General features: G+C 42.1%; 1 protein-coding gene across 27 annotated transcripts in view; it reads right to left on the reverse strand.

Annotated features, from left to right (window-relative positions):
• Positions 1–21,636, reverse strand: part of ADGRL3 (adhesion G protein-coupled receptor L3) — a 529,386-nt gene that overhangs the window by 276,050 nt on the left and 231,700 nt on the right. For 26 of the 27 annotated variants that reach the window (XM_030013851.2, XM_030013889.2, XM_030013708.2 and 23 more), the window contains 2 exons: positions 10,330–10,350; positions 9,380–9,593 (listed from right to left, as the gene is read on the reverse strand). In XM_030013851.2, the coding sequence (XP_029869711.1) occupies positions 9,380–9,593; positions 10,330–10,350 (235 nt within the window). The remainder of the gene's footprint in view (positions 1–9,379; positions 9,594–10,329; positions 10,351–21,636) is intronic. The other variant, XM_030013732.2, reaches the window with a different exon arrangement.

Raw genomic sequence — 21,636 nt, forward strand, 5'->3', positions numbered from 1 at the left:
CCTGCAACAAGCACTACATTTTTTCCAGAACTAACCTTGCTCCCTACAACCTAATGGTTGCTTTTATACTTTACTCCACATATTTGCTAGTATTAGCATCGAGAACCAAACTTTACTTTCCATCAGCGTTAGCTGGGCACCACTGTAATCATTTAAGTGGAACAATCTGCTTCAAGTGACCAAGAGAGCTAATAATTTATCAGGAACAGAACAGGCATTTTGGGGAAGGACGTAATTATATGTGTGTGGTTTGTAATACTCTTGAGTCAAATGGGACATTCTGTGTAATTCAAAGCCATTCAGGGAAAGGAAGAGAGGAAGCAGGCTTTCCAAAGAGAAATGGCCTCAAACTCTCAAATTTATCACAAATTATTTTCTTCCTCCCTCCTCTGTCCTTTTGGTTTTCCTTAAAATAAAGAAAACCTTCAGCATCTGAGTAGACTCCACGGGACAGGAGGGGAAGAAAAGTGCAAGTAATAATCAAAAAATAACATCTTGCCTTTATATAGGTAGATGATGCAGCCTGAAATGGAATGCTGTACAGCTGATCTTGTTTCAAACATGGCAATACAGAATTAAAGGGTATTCGGGGTAAAACGAGAACCTTCACACACTCAGAACAAAAACCCAAAACAACTCCCATAAGAAGAAATATTTGAAAGATCATAACTTTCTCTCCTGGAGAGCAGTTAAGTTAGAAGCAACATGACAAACGCATACAAGCTAATGAACAGAAACGGAAAAGGTAGCTTGGATGCCTCTGTCTTCACAGTGTGAAGAGGGATGGCAATGAAATTAAAATCTGACAAAAAGCAATCATTTTTCACACAATAAGCTATTATCCTGCTGGACTTAGAGCTCCTGGAAGTCATCATGACCAGGGACTTGATGAGATTCAGAAAGGATTTGGCCATTTATATGGACAGCAAGAATATCCAGCAATTGCTATTAATGCTAACAAAGAAAAACTAGAAATAATAATTAAAATCTTGGGCACTGGGGTGAAAGCCCATCTCTAACTATGAGGGATCAGGATGAAAAAAGTGTGGGGGTGGCAGAGACAGTCCCTGCCCACTAAGGGACGATGCATCCTGCCCTGAGGCGGGCAGCACAGGGTATGGGGGCAGACCAGTGACTGCATGGGGAAACCCTACTCCCATTCTGGCATCTTATCTTCAGGCCAACTCCAAATCCTCCCTTCTTCCCTTGCATTAGTTTTATAGTTTTCTACAGTTCTCTTGCCCATAACTCCATCTCCCATTCCTCACAGTGTCTCTGCAGTAAAGTTTTTCCTTCTTTGTCACTGGTCCTACTCTGGGTAAAAGCATGTAATATACTGCCTACTACAAACTGCAACTCTCAGTAACAGACTGAATGCTGAGGCCATAATTCAGTCCGGAGGCTCTACTATTGCCCATAAACTACTCGCTGTCTCCCGGTTTACGATGTCAGCAGGACTCCAGCTGAATTAAGGCTTCTACTGTATATAACTGACACCAATGTATTATCTTATGCATAATGCATAGAAGATGGCTCTAATCATAAATTCCATATCCTGCCCTTCCTTTACATCACAGATGCGGCCCAGCATCTCTTATGCAGTTTGCTTACTGATACATAAATTCCTTCTCCTGAATTATAATGGCAGCAAAACCTTTTCTTAGGTCACTGCTTCCGATAAAAGCCATTCTATCCCTCCTTTCCCCAAAGAGGTTGAAATAAACTTCAGTTCATCCCACTAACAAAACTCACACATAAATTTAAGGACCGTGTTGAACTGATGATCCAGGAACATTGCCTGCATCAGTCCATATTGGCAAGCAAATGGTTTGTGCGTAACACACATCTTTTGCCTGTCTGCATTTGGTATCAGCAGAGTGATCACACAAAATAAAAAGCTACATTGTGCATGCCAAACTGCAAGCATGCAAAGGTGACTGAGGTCTGCAGTGAGTGTTTCCAGCACTGCAGAGAAGTACAGAAATCCCAGGCATACACACAGAAAGGGTGTGGTATAAGCCAGCACTGGTTTTACACGTCTTGGAACAGAATACGGAGTTCAAGCCCCCAAGATTTCACAAATGATGCAGTCAAAAATGTGCTGAATGAAAGCTTTGAAACATCTTGGAGAATAGACAATCCCCTGTATATAAACCCAGTTTTGACCTCAGGCACAGACTAACTGAGCTCTTTTGTACAAGAAGAAAGAAAAAAGCAAAAGAAACTGATATAGATGCATTACTTCAAAGTCATCTTACCTTACAGCCCTTTAGCCATTATTCCTAGCCAGAAGACTAACCAGAGAAGGAGCATGCATGTATCCTTCTACTCAAACCAAATTATTTCTTTGTAATCTTAAGACAGTGTAAGTCTATTTAGCCTGAATAAACCTTATACACTATCTTGCAATGCTCTAAATCAATTTAAGCCTCGTGACAAAACGGCCAAGCATCTGAAAACCAAGCCCTGTGATGGCCTTGTAAGGCTGTCACATTCAGGCAGACTGAAGGTGTAGGAAGACTGAGCAGAAGCATCTTTGATGTTCTTCACTTCAGCAATACAGGCAATGGGCAGGAAGTGCCATGGGCAGCATGCAGATGCCTCGCTTTAAACTTTGCTCTTCAGGTACCTCAGATAATGCTTTTCACGGTACAAAACTTGTTTCAGTAATAGCGGAGAATAGTACTCGAGGGCCTAGAGCTGCATCTTCCCTGATCGCCCTTCCTTGCAGTTACAGGAAAGTTTTCTATGTCCTTGCACCCACCTCCTGCAACATGGTAATAAATGCAGTACACGTTTCAAACGGTGGACACCACTGTCAGCAATGTCTCCATCTTTGCTCAACACTTCCTCCCTGGGTACAAATTAGTAGCTGCTGCTCCCAACAAGCCTCAAATGTTCAGAAAAAACAGATGACAGGAGCATGTTTCACATAGGTCTTCTCCCACTGGCAAAAGCTACATGTGGCAGGCTGCCAAGGGCTGGCCAGTCCGCTCCCTCTGACAGGCTGGAGCTGACCACTTTCACACTAGTAAAGTAATGGATGGAGTAATAAACCTGGATTTTCCCTGCATGATTTTCAGCACATCGTGCGTTCAGCACTTCTGAGGCCACTTCAAGACATGATTTATCCAAGAGATTATCCCATGTCTTCTCTTTGTCAGTTAAGGCCAGTGAGGGGGAAAAAAATGAAATGATACAAAACAAAATAGCTGGCAAACTGAAATGGTCTTAGAAAACAGCAATGATGAATTTCTCCAGCTTCCTCTAGCCTACGTACTTCAAGGAGGCCTTTCCCTTTGGCCACATTGCTTTCTCAGCTCAAGTCTGGATTTTCTGAAATGATAGCACATTGGAGTTGTGTGCTAACAGCAACCAAAACCCAGCAGCCACAGCACAATTCAACTGTCTATTTATTTATTTATTTAAGTGTGGTGTTTTATAGCTGGCCACGGCTACCAATTGGTACCCGGGGAAGCCTAAAGCATTATTTTTGATCTACAGAGCCTTCGATGGTTTGGAACCTAATTACCTTCAGAAACTACTTCCTCATCATCATCTGTTACCATGGCAGCTGCAATCAGCTGAGACGCTTGGGCTGACAAGCCCTGATTTACTATGGTACCAGGGCAATTCCAGGGGGCTGTTGCTTTCAGAATTTACTCCTCTGCTTGGGTCTGACAGCATTTTCAGGGAAGGAAGAGGTAGGATAAATTAAGACTGTACAGGCTGGGAAGTAGCGACCTTTTTTAGAGCGATTCAACAGCTCAGTGCACACTGCTCCACTAGCACTTACTGTTGTTTGTTTTTTTCTCCTCTTTGTAATAGTGTACGTGCCCTTGTCCCAGGCTCAAGGTGCAGATGAGATTAGTAGACTTTGCTTCATTGTAAAATATCTTTCTGCATGGTGAGAAAATAGATTCTTTAACGAAGTGGTGAGCCTTGTGTTCTAGCCTTTAAAATCAGAATCCAGGGAATGTGAGCTTCAGTATTCCCTGTCCATTTCTACTGTTTACAGAAACTAATGTTTAACTGAAATATTAGCATTTTTCCATATTGATGCTTTTCATGTGGCGATCTCAAAGCACCAGACTTATGCTTCCCAGAAAGAGAAGAGCCTAGCTTCCCACTGCAACTTCTCAGTCCTTCAGAAATGCACTTCCCATGCCATCTGTGTGATAACAAATTTAGAAAAATGAGTAGTATCTTGGCAGTCTTCACAAAATGTACCCAGGATGCAGGAGAAGGTGGAGGGGTTCCTACCAAATGGGGCATTCAGTATCTGAGTCAGAGGTGATGACAACGTCTAAGCAGGGGGCTGTTTTCTGAGAAATATGCCATTAATTTTATAGAGCCTGACACATCTATGCCGCAATTCAGCTGAAGTCTGCTCATTCAGTCCTACTGACAGCCTCGTCACTACAGAGCCTCCAGGTCTGCAGCTCTCCTTGTCCTGCACATCCTCCCCACATGCACCAGGACAAGCTACTTAATATAAAAGACTCTGAGAACATCTCAAAATTGGTGTGATCAAAACCAGTGGCCACTTCATCATCAATTAACATGAATTATCGTATCTGTAAAATAGGGATAACCCTGCCTATTTATTTCCCAATGCAAGAGCAGATCACTGGCATTTGAGAATTGTCTTGAAAATCACAGGTGCTGATAGCATCAATAACAGCACACCATGAGATGCAATATTATTACAATAATAATGGCACTCGTTTCAGACTCCTGCATTTTTCAGGTCATCAACCAAAAACATTAACAAAACACAGCCCTTCAAGAGATGAAAAATCTTTGCAGTTTAATGCAAGTTGGTTCATACAATTTCTTTCTTCTCACCCACCCTGTGCAAAGTGCCTGCCACCATCCTTCCGACTACCAGGAGAGTTGTGAGTGCCCCTCCTCAGGTAAAAAGATCAGGCCCTCTGATGAAACTAAATGGAAATCTGAAAGCATCAAGCAGCTAACAACAGTCTGACACTCTTAATTGCACTTTTTTTTTTTTTTTTTTTTTTTTTTAACTCTAGGTCTTGACCTGCAGGCTTCATCAATGATGCCAACACTGAAACCACAGGGACAAACCACACAATTAGACTTGAACCTAAAGGAAACTAGCTCAGCTAAGCAACTGCAGCCCGGCAGGGCATCTAGTACCTCCCAGCTGTGCCTCCCACGGAGCTACTAGAAATTTTCTATCTGCTCACCCAGCAGAGGAGACTAGCAGAGCTGCAGCACTCACCTGCCAGGCCCTGACCTGTACTGCAACAGGGTGCTTTGCTGGGGGCAGATGGCACCATGGCCAGCTGCAGCAGAGCAGGGGGTACATGTCCCACTGCACTGTGCGGGCTACACATCCTCTGCCAGAGGAGCTACAGTTTATCTGTCCTCGGAGCAGCGGGAAGCTCTGGGCAAGAGGTGTCTTGCCTGTGGGACACAAAATGGGTCAAGTGCTCCCTTCAGGGGAGAAGAGAGGGGAGAGCTGAGCAGTTTTCAGCCCTCATCCCCAAGTCAGAAGTGGCAATATTGGCACACAAGAGCTCTGCAACGCTCTACTGTGGCAAAAGGTTAAAGCCTACAGGAAAGGATAAGGAGCTTAGTAATAAACACTAAGGTGGTATTTACAGCGCACAGTTCTGCAAATGTGCATGCAAAAGCTGATCCACCCATCTTCTTCCTTCCATTAGCTTCAACCCAGGAAAGCACATGGGCAGGTCTTCATTCCACAAAACACTTAAGCATGTGCCTTAAAAAGAAGCACACACTGGCATATTTGTCTGAATCAAGGAGCAGGCAACCAAATACTTAACTCCCTTGCCCGTGTTGCAGGCTTAAATTTGTGGGGCACTTTTACGAGGTGACTAACTCCACTGACTTGTAGTGAAACCACAGCATGCAAAAAGTAATACACAGATTTTTGTCTTTCTGAGCTGGGCATTTCCTTGGTGGAAAGCATCCACAAGGAATTCAAGAGAGCCTGCTGAAAACTTTTTTTTTTCCTTTGGGGTGTTTTTTAATAGACTAAATGGCAGTGTTAACACTATAAAAACAAAGGCAACTCTTACGGGAATAGAAGGCTGCTTTTCCCTATTGTTTGCAGAGAACCCCGTCTGTTTGAATGGATGATATGTTAATTTTGCAGCACAGTTGCTCAAGGGAGGACATAGTGAAGTCTCCCATGGTACAGTGCACACAGTTTACAATGGGCATGGTTAGAATTTAATTGTTTGTTACAGCCCTCGAAAAGATGTTTCTCCAAAGCAAACATGCTATGAAATACATTTTTCTCTAATCATATCAGAAAAACTTCAGTCTATAAAGCACTCTTCCTGAGCTTTTATGGGCAGCTGCTGCTCGAATACTTGAAGGAAGAGCTGGAAAGTTGAAAAACAAAATAGGCCACAGAGATTTAATTTCCTATAAAATAGCTCTCTACAAGCTGTTTAAACGTTCTTTACTTAGAGCAATACTCTGAAAATTTTAGAGATTTTCAGGGCAATGCTTGCAGTAAGAACTCCTTGTGTCCCTCTGCTCAGGGGGCTCCACAAACACACCATCAGATTTATGCCTTTCCCTTTCAAAATAACCCCACGTACTCGTCTGCAAAATTAATTTAAATAAACATACAGAAGAAAGAAACACACTAGCTCAATTTTTTTTTGGTGGGGGGGGAGGGTGGGCTGGGGGAGCAGTCACTAATATCTGCCATAAATCTGCTCACTCGCAGCCTCAGCTCACATACTAACAACAAACATCTCTGTCTCACACATACTTTTCTTCCCACCTTTCCCTCTCCCCCTCCCCACAGCCATGCCATAATGTGTCTAAGTTGGCTGTACAGTGTTGCTGATTAAAAACTGCCAGCAGTTAGACAACTTATTATAAAAGCTACAACAGGACTGTGTATTTATGAATGCAATAATTAATCAATGCATAATAAGCATGCACTGCGCATATTATTTTTCTTTCCATATGCAGACAGCTTCGATTACCATGCAGGTTACACTGCCATGAGGATCTTTAGTTCCCAGCAGCTGATTCCCCACCCCGCAGCGTTAGCAAAGACAAGCTCATTGTATTAAAGCCTGCATTCATCTGCGAAACCACCCAAATACTGCTGAATTCATTAATTTTGCAGGTAGAGGTTTTCAGAAGAAAATCCCATAGTTAGCACCACAACTACTAGGCTGTCACGATTTTCCTTTTAAAGTGCTTTTTTTCAGAGGCTCAGCTATAAGGCGTACTCAGAGCTGTGAGCTGGCAGACTGGTTTGCATCTTAAGAACATATTTCATTTTAATGGTTTTATTTTTAAATTGTTTCAACTCTTTGAATAAATGGAGATTAAAAAAAGAAATGAGACTGACATAAAAATGTGAAGTAGAGTATTTTCCCCTTTTTAACCTGCCTTTTAACTAGAACCAGGTTATATTTATTTCCAAGAAACTCAAGAGTACCTAATTAATAACATGATTGCATGCTTCTTCATGAAAATTGATCAAATAGCTTAAATGCAAAGAGCCACCACCCTTTCCTGAGCCTCCTCACTGATAAATAGCATCAAGCAAGGCCCCACAGATATTAATATTCAGAAAGCATGGATTTGCTTTTCCCTTGCAAGAAATTTCCCCCTCAGTGGCCATCTTTTACAGCACCACTTTCTTCCCAAATGGGAAAACAGAGATGCTTTGCCCCAGAGATGCGCTTCCCTGCTAACTCTCTGCTAAGCCATTTGAGTCTGCAGTGATGGTATCTGGAGCCAAGTAATCAACATGAGTTTTCATCCCAGAGCCGTGGGCCCACAACATGATTATGTGCCCTCCTTGACCAAAGGGCTAATGTTTATTGCAGGCTTGGTACACGTGGGGACTGACCAGAAGATTGCAGAGGTCTGCATTTGGCTTGGAAGTTAGTGCCTGGAGGACATTACTACATATATATAAAAATATTAATACTTTGTACTCTGTAATGGCCCACAAAGGGGATGACATGGTTTTATTCTGCCAATATGCAGAGGATTAAGGGTTTCTGCTTGAAGCCACTAACAACCTGAACAGAAGAATTATAGTAATTCCACTAAAACCATGCCGAATCCAAGGGACTGGCTGATGGCATGTTGTTACCCTTTCCACTTGTCTTGAAAATGTAACCAGCACAATCCTACAAAACAGGACTTCAACCAGCTACGCAAGGAGGTTTAACTTAAAGAATGGGCTTATAGGAGCTATATGCAGCGACAAGGACATTTTTCATGAGACCTCTCAGGATTTTGAGATCTAAATCCTTGACGTGGAGCAATTCTAAAAGGAGCTCAAAAATAGCCGTTAGCATGTCAAATATAGATGAAACTCACGCTTTCTCTTCTGTTGCTCACACAACTCCATTTTTAGTGCAAAATGTCTCAGAGCAAACAATAGCAAGATATTCCACTAAAACCTTACACTGATTTAGCCATTAGGTCACCATGCAAACACTGTTGTCATGACTTCAATTAGCAACACTTTGCCTATGTCAATACCATTATTAATACCCTGAAATAGTAATTTCTATTACTATTTAATTAACAGCCAAATGCACTGAATAATTATTCATGTGTAGTTATTAGGAGAAATGTACTGAATGCAATTACATGTCAAGAACTGTGGCTTATGAATCCTTCCCACAACACCTCTTGTGCCAGAAAATACCCTGACAAATTCAGCAAGAGTTAAAGGCCTTCCCTAATCAGTATACCTCTAGGCTGGAATAAACTTTTGGGCCCTGGCTCTGGACAGGAGTCTGTCTACGTGGTGTGCATCTCAGTTACCATTTCCTGATGCAGTAGCCACACTTAACAGCAATAGTTATTATACAGAAAATTAGCAAGTCTTCTGCAAAACCAATGCGAATGTGAGTCCTTGACTGGGAATTCAGATCCTCCCTAAAACAAAGCCTGGCAACACGATGAATGATGGAGACTTTTCTTTGCATTTTGAAAAATGTAAATGTTATTCTGAACACAAAATATTAATTATTTAAAGGAGATTATTTGCCATCTGTTTGAACACACCACAAAAAACAATGAATGTGCATTTGAGAAAGACTTCACTTATATGTTCATTAAGAGCCTTGATATTTAGGTAATTTCAGAGATAAAATTGGGACACAGTGAGTATCAAGATGACTGATTAGTAGTACTTACAGCAAATGTTATTTATACTGTGTGATGCTAACCCAGCTCTGTTAAACCCACAGTTTAGCAATGATAGCTGTAATTCTGTGCACATGCAGACTAAGTACCTGCATTTTCTTATGCAAACACACACACAAACTGGTGTGTACATACCGGATTAAAAAACCAACAGTCAGCAAACAAAGAATATTAAATACTATACCTCTGAGTCATAATCTTATAGGCATCTGGCAGATAACAGCGGATATTCTCCATCTGAGCAGGATCAGAGTCACAGATTTTATCATCAGTCCTCCCATAGTTGGCACTTTCGATCATGATAACGTCTGTTCCCGGGCACCGAAGCTCTATGGGGTAACTCTCGCAGGACAGCTCCCTTCGGACCACAGCCATGGGGACCGGGGCACGGCTGAAAGCTGCAAGGATTAACACAGAAACACAGCAAACACTTACTTTCCACACTGAGGCTAGGATTAAAAGCAGAACAACGTTTAGCAGCAGGTTTTATCCATATGCTGTACTGAGATAGTTTTGATACCATTGAGATATGGTCTGCAGAAACAGGGTCCGATCCCCAGCTTGCTGGCTGCCCAGAGAAATCACTTCTTCACTCAGCGACTTGATTTTCTCATCTCAAAAATAAGCTAATGATCCCTTTTATACAGGGCTTTAGAAATCCCCTATTGAAAGAGGTAAATAGCAACTATGCCACTGTTATTACTTCTACTTACCAGGTGAAAAGCTAGTTGGCTTTGATATATAAAATTACAGTCCTGTGTTGTACTTGATCAACCGGGGGAAATTTTCTAACAATGAGCAACACAAGCACTAGGATCCCACCTGCTCAGTGAGACTGCATCTGTCCTACTGCAGATGTAATAACATCTGCATTGCTCCTGGTCCTTTTCTTGGTCCTTAGAAAACATGAGCCTAATGGCTTTTGCTGTAGCCTGCAGTGTGCCGGGGGATGGCCTGTGGGTTCTGGCAACCATCCCAAAGTTTGGGCCCTGCAGTGATATTTTCCATGGAAAGGCCAATATATGGGACACTGGGTGATTAAAGCTCAGTCTCAGCTTTGCATGGCATCTGCCTGGATGTTCAATACTGGCACATACTTGTAAAGTTAATTTAAAGAGCTCTCAGAAATCTTACCTGTTTTAAAAGAAATCCAGGCTACAGTTTGCAAAAGAAAAAAGAAACATGCTTTGAGATGCCTTGAAAACAAAGCCCTAAAGCATTAGTAAACAAACTCACATGACAACAAGCAATAATATTTCCCATCTTTACAGCCTCTTTGATACAAAGATCTTCAACAGCTTGACAAACGTGAATGTATTAATCCCCCAAATATCCCTATGAAGTAGCTATGCATCGTCTTTCTCATCTCAGCTGCAGAAGGGTTATGCGGCTTCCAGAAGATCTCATGGGAAATCCACAGTGAAGCTGGGAACCAAATACTTGTTTTCCAGCTGACTGCACCAGCCGCGAGCTGAAACAAAAGCCAGCCCCTTCCCTTCCTCATTCCATGAGAATGAAAACTCATCCACACCAAAAAGGATTCCAGCTGAAGTTATGATGTGCCCTTCTGGCTCCATTTTGTACTACTTCCAACCACAAAACTCAACATATAAACTAAGCCCATATCTGTGTGATGGTCACAGAGCAGTCAGGGAAGGTTTAACCCTGTAACAGATCCAGGGTCCATCTGACACCGAGTATCTTTCAACAACTCACTTGCCCCCTGGCCTCATTATAAAATCACCAAAATATCCTCCCCAAAACCAAAAATCCCTTCCAATGCACTGTTGTCTTGTCCGATAAAATTTCCACATGGTACATGCACGCCAAGTTTGCTTATGGAAATAAGAGCATACTGATGTTTCTTGGTATACCCCTTAACTGTATCAAGGCTGCTCTGTCTGTCTGTCTGGCAGGAAGCAATCCAACACATTACACTAACTTCCGTGAAGCCTTCTATTATTGTCACTTGTCTCATTTAGATTTGTATTATTGGACAGATAAACATTCCCATTTCTGTAAATTTGCAGGGATTACTCTAATATCAGATCCTTACTGATGTGCCAGAGTTGTGGATTAAATGCCAAACTCCCAAGACAGACACGCATTTATTCTTGAATAATAGCTTCTACAATTAGCATAGCTTTAGGGTTTGGATCACGTAAGGTGTCCTCCTTCCCCGAGATCAGAGAAACAGTTTTGCTCTGAGATAATATTGGACCATACGTTTGTGTAATGCAGTAAATTCTTAGCATGACCAAATTCTCCTGTTACAGAAGGAGGGAAACCAGGAGGACAAGCGTGAACCTCTGAGATGCAATACCTCGTTCTTACTCTTGCCTTTATGTCACTAATCAACGACAAGGTGAGTGGAGGAAGGATGGGACATAAAGTTAGAGACAACATTTGATCGAAGAGATAAGCCCATCAGAAAGGCAGAGTCAGCAAAGCCCAGCAATTTTAGCCTGCCCTACAAACAACATCAAGAGGTATTAAGTCCACTTAAAAGGATCTGTCCACAGAAGCCTGCAGCAGCCCCTGTTCTGTGAAACACCGGACTCTGTGGCAACAGGGGGAGAGTTTCTATTCGCCTGCATCACCTTTAGCGTTCACAGGTCCAGTGCTGACCAGAAAATTTCTGATGCCAGGCTGCTGATTTTGGAAAAGAGCTGTGGTGAGCTCTCTTTTTGAGCCTCTTCTATACTAAACCTGAGCAGATTGGCAACACAGGAGGCAGAAGGTTTCTAGCAGCTTTTGGCAGAACGCTGAGGCCAAGTGCCCTCCCTCCTCCTGCCATGCACTTAGAGGACTCCTATTAACTGCCAAGAAATGGCAAAATGAGGTTTACAGTCAATATTAGCTGTTTGGAGCTATGGTTTGGCCCAGTTCTTGGGCAATTTGAATCCTTTTCTTTGGGAGGCTACCGTAGGCTACAGAAATGGCAAAGACAGTTGCTAATACTACTTTACTTTTTACAGTTCCCACTATAGAAAACAAAGCTCAAAATGCCAACTCACATGCTTCAGAAAGTATATCTTTGCAGTTAATTCCTATGCATTTTTTTGCAATAACTATTCTATACTGTCAAAGAAAGCAGACACTAAACATGTGATGGTTGAGGAAAACCCTGCTTAAAATCACAGAAATTAACTGGGAATTCACTTGTACAAACCTGGTGTATTTGTCAAACAACAATCCTGTACATATGCAGCTAATCTTAACTCTTGTGTTTTGCTGGAAATAAGACATTAGGAACTGATGCCAGCAATATAGTTTTCTTGAAATATAAGTTTATCTGAGGGCAAAGATAGCATCCTAATCTCACAGCAACTCTATCAACAATGATGATGTAGTACCTCAGGCTTCCGGTGGAGGACTTCACAGTTAATATGAAATTACAGAGCTTTAGTAAAAGCTGTTAAACACGTTTCTGTACCAGGTGTGAGAGCACATTTCTTGTATCTTGGGCATCTCTCCCGTACATAAGACTTCATGGCATTGAGCTACTAAAATTGCATTAATGTAAGTCCCCAGTACCACCCCCCACCCTCCCCCCCCAAAAAACCCAAACCAAAAGCAAACGCCTGTCTCCAAAAAGAATAGGTCATGTTCTACTTCCCATTAAAGAACCTCTGGACACATGCAAACATTTCTAGATGTGGCTTTCTGTTTACTGGAATTTACCTTTATGTTTCTCACATAATCACTCGACTGCTTGCCGTAAGAAGGGCAGCCTTCACTTACAGACACCCCACTGTGGTACCACGGAGTCAACATTCATTTCCTGGATATTTCTTGATGTTGCGTCCCTATATGATAATCTTACTTAAACATTCTTACTGATTTTCCTGTGAGGAGCAAAGATTTTTTTGCTTTTTGCTATGAAATAAGATACATCAAAGCCCATCTGTGAAATACACAGCACGATTGTATTAATTCATTAATACACTTCTCTCTCCTTTGAGCAGCTCCCTATCTTTGCAGTCTCTCACTGAGCTCCTTATTTAATCTCCTAAGTGACCTAATTGTTGGCTTGAAGTCAAGAGGTGCTGATGGCTGCTCACTACTTTGGAAAACAGGTGTCTTTTTCCAGGATCCTATGTGCAGACAGCCATCTAAATACAGATGGCAGAACTTAAAGATTTTGAAAAACACTCTTTTTAACATTTAAACATGTGCCAACTTGAGTTTTCTAAGTGCAGCCATTTGGTGGAAAATCATCCTCCTGAGCTTCTGCAGGGCAAAGTGAGAGCAGAGGGTGAAACAGCAACAGATAATGACAGGATTTTATCTGGGCGATTTAGAACTTCTTTGTCTCTGCTAATTTCAGGAGCTGGAAAATTAAGTAAGTCATCAAAATCTTGTGCTTTTTCTCCCCCTCGCTTTTGACCTCAGAACATAATTGCCTCTTGTCATGCCTGCGGGGCATGGGCTTGTAGTTATCACTGTGTGCTTAATCAAATGCTGAAATAGCCTTTAAATTACATGTCTTCTTGGCTGCTAGAGACTTGTTGAGCTCTGTTACATTTAGAGGCATGATGGTAGTAGATGTACTTTTAAAAGAAAAGTGTGGGATGATGCTTTTAATTAGGTTTTATATGCAATTTAGCCAGCAAAATCATGTTCTGGCTCAGAATTTACAGAGTGAAATTTCAGTCCATATTTAAGGGTGGTGAAACAAAAGCTCGAAATGTAGAGATAATTATTTTCACAAGCTCTGCACATGGTTTGGCCTTCCCAGCTAAATACCTGACTTACTGTTCCCAAAGGCAAACACAACGTGCTGGGGGAAGAGGTTTCCTACGAAGTTGGAGTAATGCTTCTGTGTTTGTAATTTTGCAGTACTTAATATTCCCATGGTTCACCTTGACTCTGTGGGGAAAAAAACCACGAAAACCCAGAAAGCAATAATAAAAAAATCCTACCCTCCCTTTATTCTGATACCTACTCAGGTATGGGTACAAGCTGAAATCCCTTTCAGTTGTTGAGTCAATAGGCCTTATATGACTCTGTCACTCCCTGAAGAGAAGCACATGCTTAAGTGCTTTTCTAAATCAGGGCCCTACTTTTCCCTATCAAGATATAAAGTCTCATTGGTACATTCATTTGCAGCATGCAAACACAGAACAGTGCTTCTTCTCTGTCTCCTTTTTCCTTAATCCAAATTATACCTGGCCTCTGATCTCAACAATATTAGTAGCAAACAAAAACTTGGGTTAAAGATAGTGACAGTGAACATTTCTCCAATGTACAATACTCCCATTCCTCAGTATTTTCATTGCTTACAAATACCAATCTAGTTCTGACAAGCTTAAAAAACCTGGTTGGTCCAAAGTTCTCTGTAAATTTGTAATTACTATACAAATACGGACATATTATTCTCTCCCCACCACTTTCTCTACATATGCTGATGACAAAATAAATAGCAAAGAACTCTGCATCTTTTCTAGGGGGACAGGGTGGAAAAGCCTTTCTTCTACTCTCAGCCTGCAGAGGGGTTAAAGGTGCATCCTACAGACAATGGCTGGTGCCAAGACATTGCAGCAAACGCTTGCAATATCCATATCCAGCTCCCCTGGGGAGGAAATGAAGACTGAAGGCATCCAGTGTGGCCATACGGCTGGAGCCATCAGCAGTGCAAGGCTGGAGCCAGACTGTGCTGGTCTCCACTCCTGGCTCTCCCCTCTGTGCCTCAGTTGATTGCTGTCTCATCTATAAAAATGGGAAAATTATCTAATCTCCTCCATTAAGCACTCCAAAATCTGCTAGGGAAAGGAAGAAGAGAACTAGATATAATCATCAGAAGCTGAAGAATGTGGCTTCAGCCTGGGTTTCCCCATGTGAATCAAATACCCATGTCCCCCCAGCCTATCTTGGGCTTTCTTATTTTATAGGAGATACCAAAAACAATTTGCAACTTTCCTTTGGGCACCTTCATCAGAAGCAGTGATCCCCCTTACCCAGCAAACAGCCAGCTATGGACAGACTTCACAAACTGCAAGAGCATCCTCTTATACAGTGGGATGGAGCATAAAAAAAAAAAAATACGGAAGAGAAACACAATGCTGTGTATCACCCCAGCCATGGCAACCAAAGAAAAGCTAAAAAAAACCCCCCAAACCTCACACCCTTCCCTGTGAATTTTATGTGGAGATTGAGGTCAACTATATTATGGTTCCATAAATTGCTTAATCTACCTCCATTATAACACTCAAGTGACACTTGCTAAGGATTTGCTCACAGGTTATGTGAATGAAAATACAATAGATGTTCAGCAGCATGTTTATATCTGACACCCTCCCCCATGATGAAAAGGAGACACGGGAGAACGGTGTATTAAACACAGAGGGGGTCTTCTATAGGGGCAGCCAAACCCACACACAGACAGTGCATTTTCCAAGGTGACACAGCCAAGGATGGAAACAGGAGCACAACAAAAAGCCTAGCCAAGTCCCAAATGGCACATCTCTGAAACAAGCCTCTGCCCCCAAGCACCAGCTTCCTGTAAAGTACCTTTTATTTTCATGGCATATCTCCCCCTTCCACATTTCTAGACACCCTAGAGGTCAGATCTCAAAAGGGTGATGCAGGCCCTTTCCACCACTCGTTGGATGCCCAGAAAGCCCAGGGACAGCAGCCAGAGGATTAAGCACCAGACAGCTACATCCTGGAGCACTTCTGCTGCTCACACTTCATACCACTGATATTCCTCACCTCCTTGCCATGCTCAGCTAGTAAATACCATTCTTCTCTCCATTCACTCTCCCAAACCCTAGCTCAAAATATGGAGAAGCTTTTCTCATTAGTAAAAAGTATTAGATTCTCTTAGACTCTCTAAGTATTAGATTAGCTCTTCCTATAGAGTTAAAGAGAAAAGAAAGTCACAGATAATGGGCAAAGAGGACTGGTGAAATATCACCAGAAAGAGGAAAGAAGGTAACGTGAAGTGGATACATTTGCATCTGAGGATGGGTGTTCATGAGGAAAATGGGTCATTGCAAGGCCCTATGAGGAAAGGAGATGAAGTGATAAAAGAGCAAGACCACAGAAACCAGATGGTAACTATGAGGTACTATGGAGGAGTCTGACAGTAGGAAGCGACTGAGGACATGTAAAGGGAGAGAGGCAAGAAGGCAGACGTGGCATTGAACTGAACCAGTCCTGCAGTAGAAAGCAGTGCAACAGAAGTACGTGCTTTCTTTCTGTTCCTCCATTCCCATCTTCTGCAACTCATGGGCCGCTGCCTCATCAGTGAGTGATGGGAAATAGTCTGAGAATTGCAACAAACGTTTCTTTCAATAAGCCCTCACCTTCACAAATCCCCCACTTACAGAGAGGTGAATACTTCTGCAGCTAATATTTACACCAGAGCACACTGCAAGGCAAGGCATCACGAAGGGGCACCCTTCATGCTGCTTAACAGGTGGTGGTCTGGGGTAAGCCAACCTACCAGGTCACTGCAGTTGAAGGGAGAGTAGGTCCTGCTTCCCACCCCAACCAAGCCCTCCTATCTCCAGCCATGTTTCATCTGCTGGACCTGCACCCAGTTCTGGTGCTCGCTGGACCCCTTCATGAGGCAGGCCAACTCAGTAGTCCACAAAGAAACTAAACCAGCTGGGGCAGGGGGGTGGTGAGAAAAGAGAGGTTTCTGCTGGGCTGGTAGACTTGAATCAGCTCAGAAAAGGTTAGCTAAGGTCATAGAAAGGAAGCAAAAGATTTTTAGAAGGAAGGAAGGGAGGCTGAATTTAACGTGCTTTTCAAAAATACATGGCAACCTACCTTCAAATCAGAGGTCAGAAGCACAGTCCCAGCCTGAGCTAAACGTCACTTAAATGAATTTAATTAAAGCAGAAGCAACAAGTTGAGAACAACAGACAAATGAAACGCTGTCTCCAAGGCGAAGGTTGAATGCAAGTACATTAATATTTAGGCGCCATTATGGGAAAAAGCTATTCCCAAGTATCTTTTCTTTTGCAGTGGATCATCTCATTTGTAACGAAAGGCACGCACAAGAAGATACTCTGATACGACTGCTCTTTAAATCCACAGGCTTCCTTCATGTGAATTAACTTTCAAGTGTAGGAAGACTGCACAGATAGGGAAAGTGTCTGCAGTTAAAGCCCTGCACTGCAGTGCATAAGATGTATAACCAACCCTTAAGCTAAACTTGCCCTCCAGCCTAATAGTGACATTACTTAAAATATCAGGCTTTGAGATCCTGGTGCATAACACTGAGACATTTGTGTTCTCAGTAAAGGAAGAGTTAGGTTCTGTGCCACAGGGACAAGTCCTTTTTACAAATCCACATACCACAAATCACAGTGGGGCCTTCAATAGGGAAAACCATGCCATTTATTGCTTACCCAACTCAAAGTTACTGCTGTTACAATAGACACTTAACTGTCTCAAAAAAAAAAAAAAAAAAATCCAAAACAGGGAAGAAGCTTTGAATTTGACATTGCTGTACAACCTTGAAGTCTCATATTTAATGCAGCACAAATTAATGTGGTGAAGCGAGTAGAATTTGAGTAATAACAAAATTTGCCCCGTTTTAAATTACTCCACTGTAGCTTTTTATTGTAGCCATTAGTAAGGTTAATTTTTTTAATCTCAGATAAAAACTTTTATAAAACCACCATAGTAGGTGTAATCATAGAGGCAGTTAGATTAACGAGTCTCAAGGGTTTAGCCTAAGAACATTAAGGAAAAAGAATCTGTTTACCATTTTTGGATTTCATATTAAATCATAAGTTCATTTAACATTACACCTTATTATTGTTTCCATTTAAACACTAGCTTAAATTCTTATCCATGCTAAAATAATGCAAATCTGGAATAACTTTCCTGTTACCAGCAGAGCTTTTTTAGGTATGTCATCAAAATGCACTTCAATAGGATTTAGTGGTGTCCCCAGATGGATATTGCCCAAATGCTGAGGACATGCATTTGTACCACCATGAACTGGGAGGTGGCACCCCTGAGCTACAGGAAACAGGGCAAGGATAAGCTAGAGGAGACCGAGACCCAAACGCATCCTCCACAGTCAGAGGAGGTCTGTCATGGAGGATGGCTGCATGCAACAAAGCCTAGATGTGACTTCTATCTCACCACAGGATTAAAAAATGGAAAAAAAAAAGAGAAAAAGAAAAAAAAAATCCAACAACAAAAAAACCCCAAACCAAACCAAAAACTCCAAAAATCAGGAAGAGACCCAGTGAATTCAGCAGGTTCAGAAATCCAACTAAGGTTGATGCAAATCAGACAGGTTAGATGTATTTGTAGCTTTGCTGAAGAGCAGAGTGACTGCAAATAATAGATTCCTACCGAGTAACACCTCCTCAAAGTTAAAGTTTAATTTTGATTTACAGTTCCCTGAATAGCCTCTGAAGGGGAACATTAAAGCTCTTGTAGAAATATCTGTATTATTAAAGAAATGATGAACAGCAGAGTGAGGATTACTTTGTGCTGTTTATGGACTTTTTTACCAGAGCAGTATATCTATTTTTAAGTTTGTATTGCCCAGAAAGGAGAACCATGTGAAATCTGAAGAACTGTCCAGAGAAAAAGACAGGTAAAGAAAAGAGAAGAATTTCTCCCTAAGTATTAGAGCCCATCATTCAAATACCTGTATAAAAATCTAGGGGCTCAAATATTTATCATTTAAACCAACCGCTTTACATCACTGAAGGCCAAGACTGACTCCTTTAGAGTTGATTTTACAAGAAATTACCCAGACCTTGAAGACTAGCCATCTTCAGGAAGTGATATGGCTAAACTGTAAATTGTTAAATAAATGACTGTGATCTTTCTTGGTGTTTTAGACATCACAGCTCCTTTGGGTCTCTACCATAAATAACAGAGAATTTGTTCTTTCCACTAGCCATAATTCTGTGAAAGTTTTATAAAGAAGCCTGAGACTGCTTTAAGATCTTGACTCCTCCCAGAATTGCAGTCCATTATATATATATATATATATTCTATTATATACACACACACTTCTATAAACGCATGATATATATGTAACAGGCAAAATGGAAAGTGTAGTCTTCTACATGGCATGATGAAATTTGGGGGCCCCTACTCCGCACACATTAAAGGTCACTGTTTTTTAGAAACTAGTGGGTGCTTATGAGCAAGATCTGTGAGTAATCTACAAAGACAACCCAGTCCCCAGCTGCTGGATGAGGATTTCCATAGCATAACATCTATGAGCTCCATCTCAGAAAAAGAGGCATGAGATCTAAGATTTTTTTTGCTGATACACTAACAAGAATTACAAGTAGGCTGTGGCAAGCCATTCTTTGCAGCCCTCTGAATCATGACTCTCCCCAAGGTCTGTGACGTTAACTCCCCTCTGACCTCAAAAGACCAAGGATTTCACCTCAAATATACTAGCAGCTGAAAAGAGCTTTGCAGAAGCATACACATTCATCTGAGCAGTGGCCAACTTTATTTACCTTCCCCCAGTCTTAAAAATAAAGAATAACAGGAGAATTAAATCTGGGGAATGAGCTGAAACGTGCACACTTGCTTCAGGTGGAAATACATTCCAAGTAAAAGCAGATTTTCAGGGAAATCACATACTTTTGCCTACAGATACCCCTTCTCCTCAGTAGAAAATAGCAAACCATTAAAACTAATGAATTAAATTAACTCCACAAAATGGTTCACTTACTAGGAAACACAACTAAAATCCTGAGTGATGAAGTTTCCTATTGCACCCACCTGCTCACAGCAAACGCTGTGGTTAATTATTTTTCCACCTAATGCAGCCTGTGCAAATACTGCTCCAGAAACACTGTACACATACCTATGTGTGTATATATAATACACATATACACACAATACTGCCCATCTCAAGGTCAGCCACAAAAAAAATCTGAAATAATGCTCACCTGTAGGCTCCCAGAAATGCTCTGAACTGATTAACCGCTCCCAGAAGAGTCAGGTGAACAGCTCTGCAACAGAGCTGAGAGCTCCTGGGCTTCACGCTAGGGAGGTGATGCTTATCCCGTAGCACCACCAGGTCTGCCATCGCTGACCCAGGGCAGCCAGAGCAGGACAGTGTGGCCAAACTTGCCTTATGACATTTTTATCTGCAATAAATGCTCTGAATCCTGCCCTCTACACACCACAATTTCAGTTTAAAGTAACCAGGGGACACCAGGATACATGTTTCCACTCATTTTCCACTCCAGCCTTCAGAAGTGGTTAACAATAGTCTAAATAAAGAATTTTAAAAAGCAGCAGTAACAAGTACGAATAGTCACAGAGACATTGTGCTCGGTAAAAAAAAACAACCCGGTACTGGTTAAAAGGCGACCTTGTTTTATGAAAGTCCCTACAACGCTGGATAGCATGATTTATTACTTGTCTTGTGGCAAAGCATAGGGCTCCTTCACAGACACCCATGTGCACGACTGAACAAAAAGAGGGTCTGTGCCCCAAAGGACACTTTAAAGAGAAGAGGAAATACGTGCAGATTAGAGACAGGAGCCACCGTGGCACAGAAGAGGATAGCCATGTAGCATGGGTAACAAACAGATGCAGATACTATACTTGAGCGCACAATGCTCACCAGTTCAATGAAAATATGGTTGAAAAAAGAATTATCTAACTTGCTTCAGGAAAAATACACTGCAAACAGCTATGATGGATGGAAGGCTTTTTTTTCTTCCTCTTTTTTCAAACTCAGTCACTAATCTTGTTTCAAATTCTCTTCCTCCAAGAGGTAGATGAAAGAAGTAAATCTTTTGTTGATCTCTCTGGCAACAAAAACCAGGATCTAATTGCCCAACAAAACCAGAGAGAAATATCAGGGCTGAAGGCAAAGAAAAGTTTTCAATGAAATATCCCAATTAAAGACTCCATCCCTCCTTCCTCTATAGATACGGGGTCAGAAAGAGCAGTACTTTTTCAAGCCCCAGACAAGACAGCACTGCTGGGACACCAGAGAATGCCCAGACAGAAGGGTACAATGCAGAGGAGATCCTTAGAGAATTGGAAGGGCAAAGTTAATTCAGGCACACCTGGGCACTTCAGCTCAGCCACACAACAGCATCCGATGCAGTTTCCCTGATCAGTGAGAACAGATGCAGGATCTAGCACCCCCAACCGAGCAGTCCCTGTCGGCCAGGGGAGGTTTAGGAGACCTCGAGTAACACTGACCTCAGGCTTACAAAGTTCCGGCTTTGACCTCCCAGGACAGAAGATGATCTAGGCAGCTTCACTCAGATTGAGTGTGGAGGACAGGTGAGGCTGGGGTGCTGTTGCATCTGGAGCAGGAGTCCCCAGTACCCCAGTCCAGGGTTAGGGGTACCCTCCAACAAGACTGGGAGGCAGAGAGCCTGCAGGGACCAAGACCCCCACCCAGCACCGACCTGCGACACTTGCCAAATCCTCCTGTACTGTTCTCCCTAAAGGTTTCTGAAGGATTCCTCC

This window comes from Aquila chrysaetos, chromosome 1, assembly GCF_900496995.4.
Source record: "Aquila chrysaetos chrysaetos chromosome 1, bAquChr1.4, whole genome shotgun sequence".
NCBI lineage: Eukaryota > Metazoa > Chordata > Aves > Accipitriformes > Accipitridae > Aquila > Aquila chrysaetos.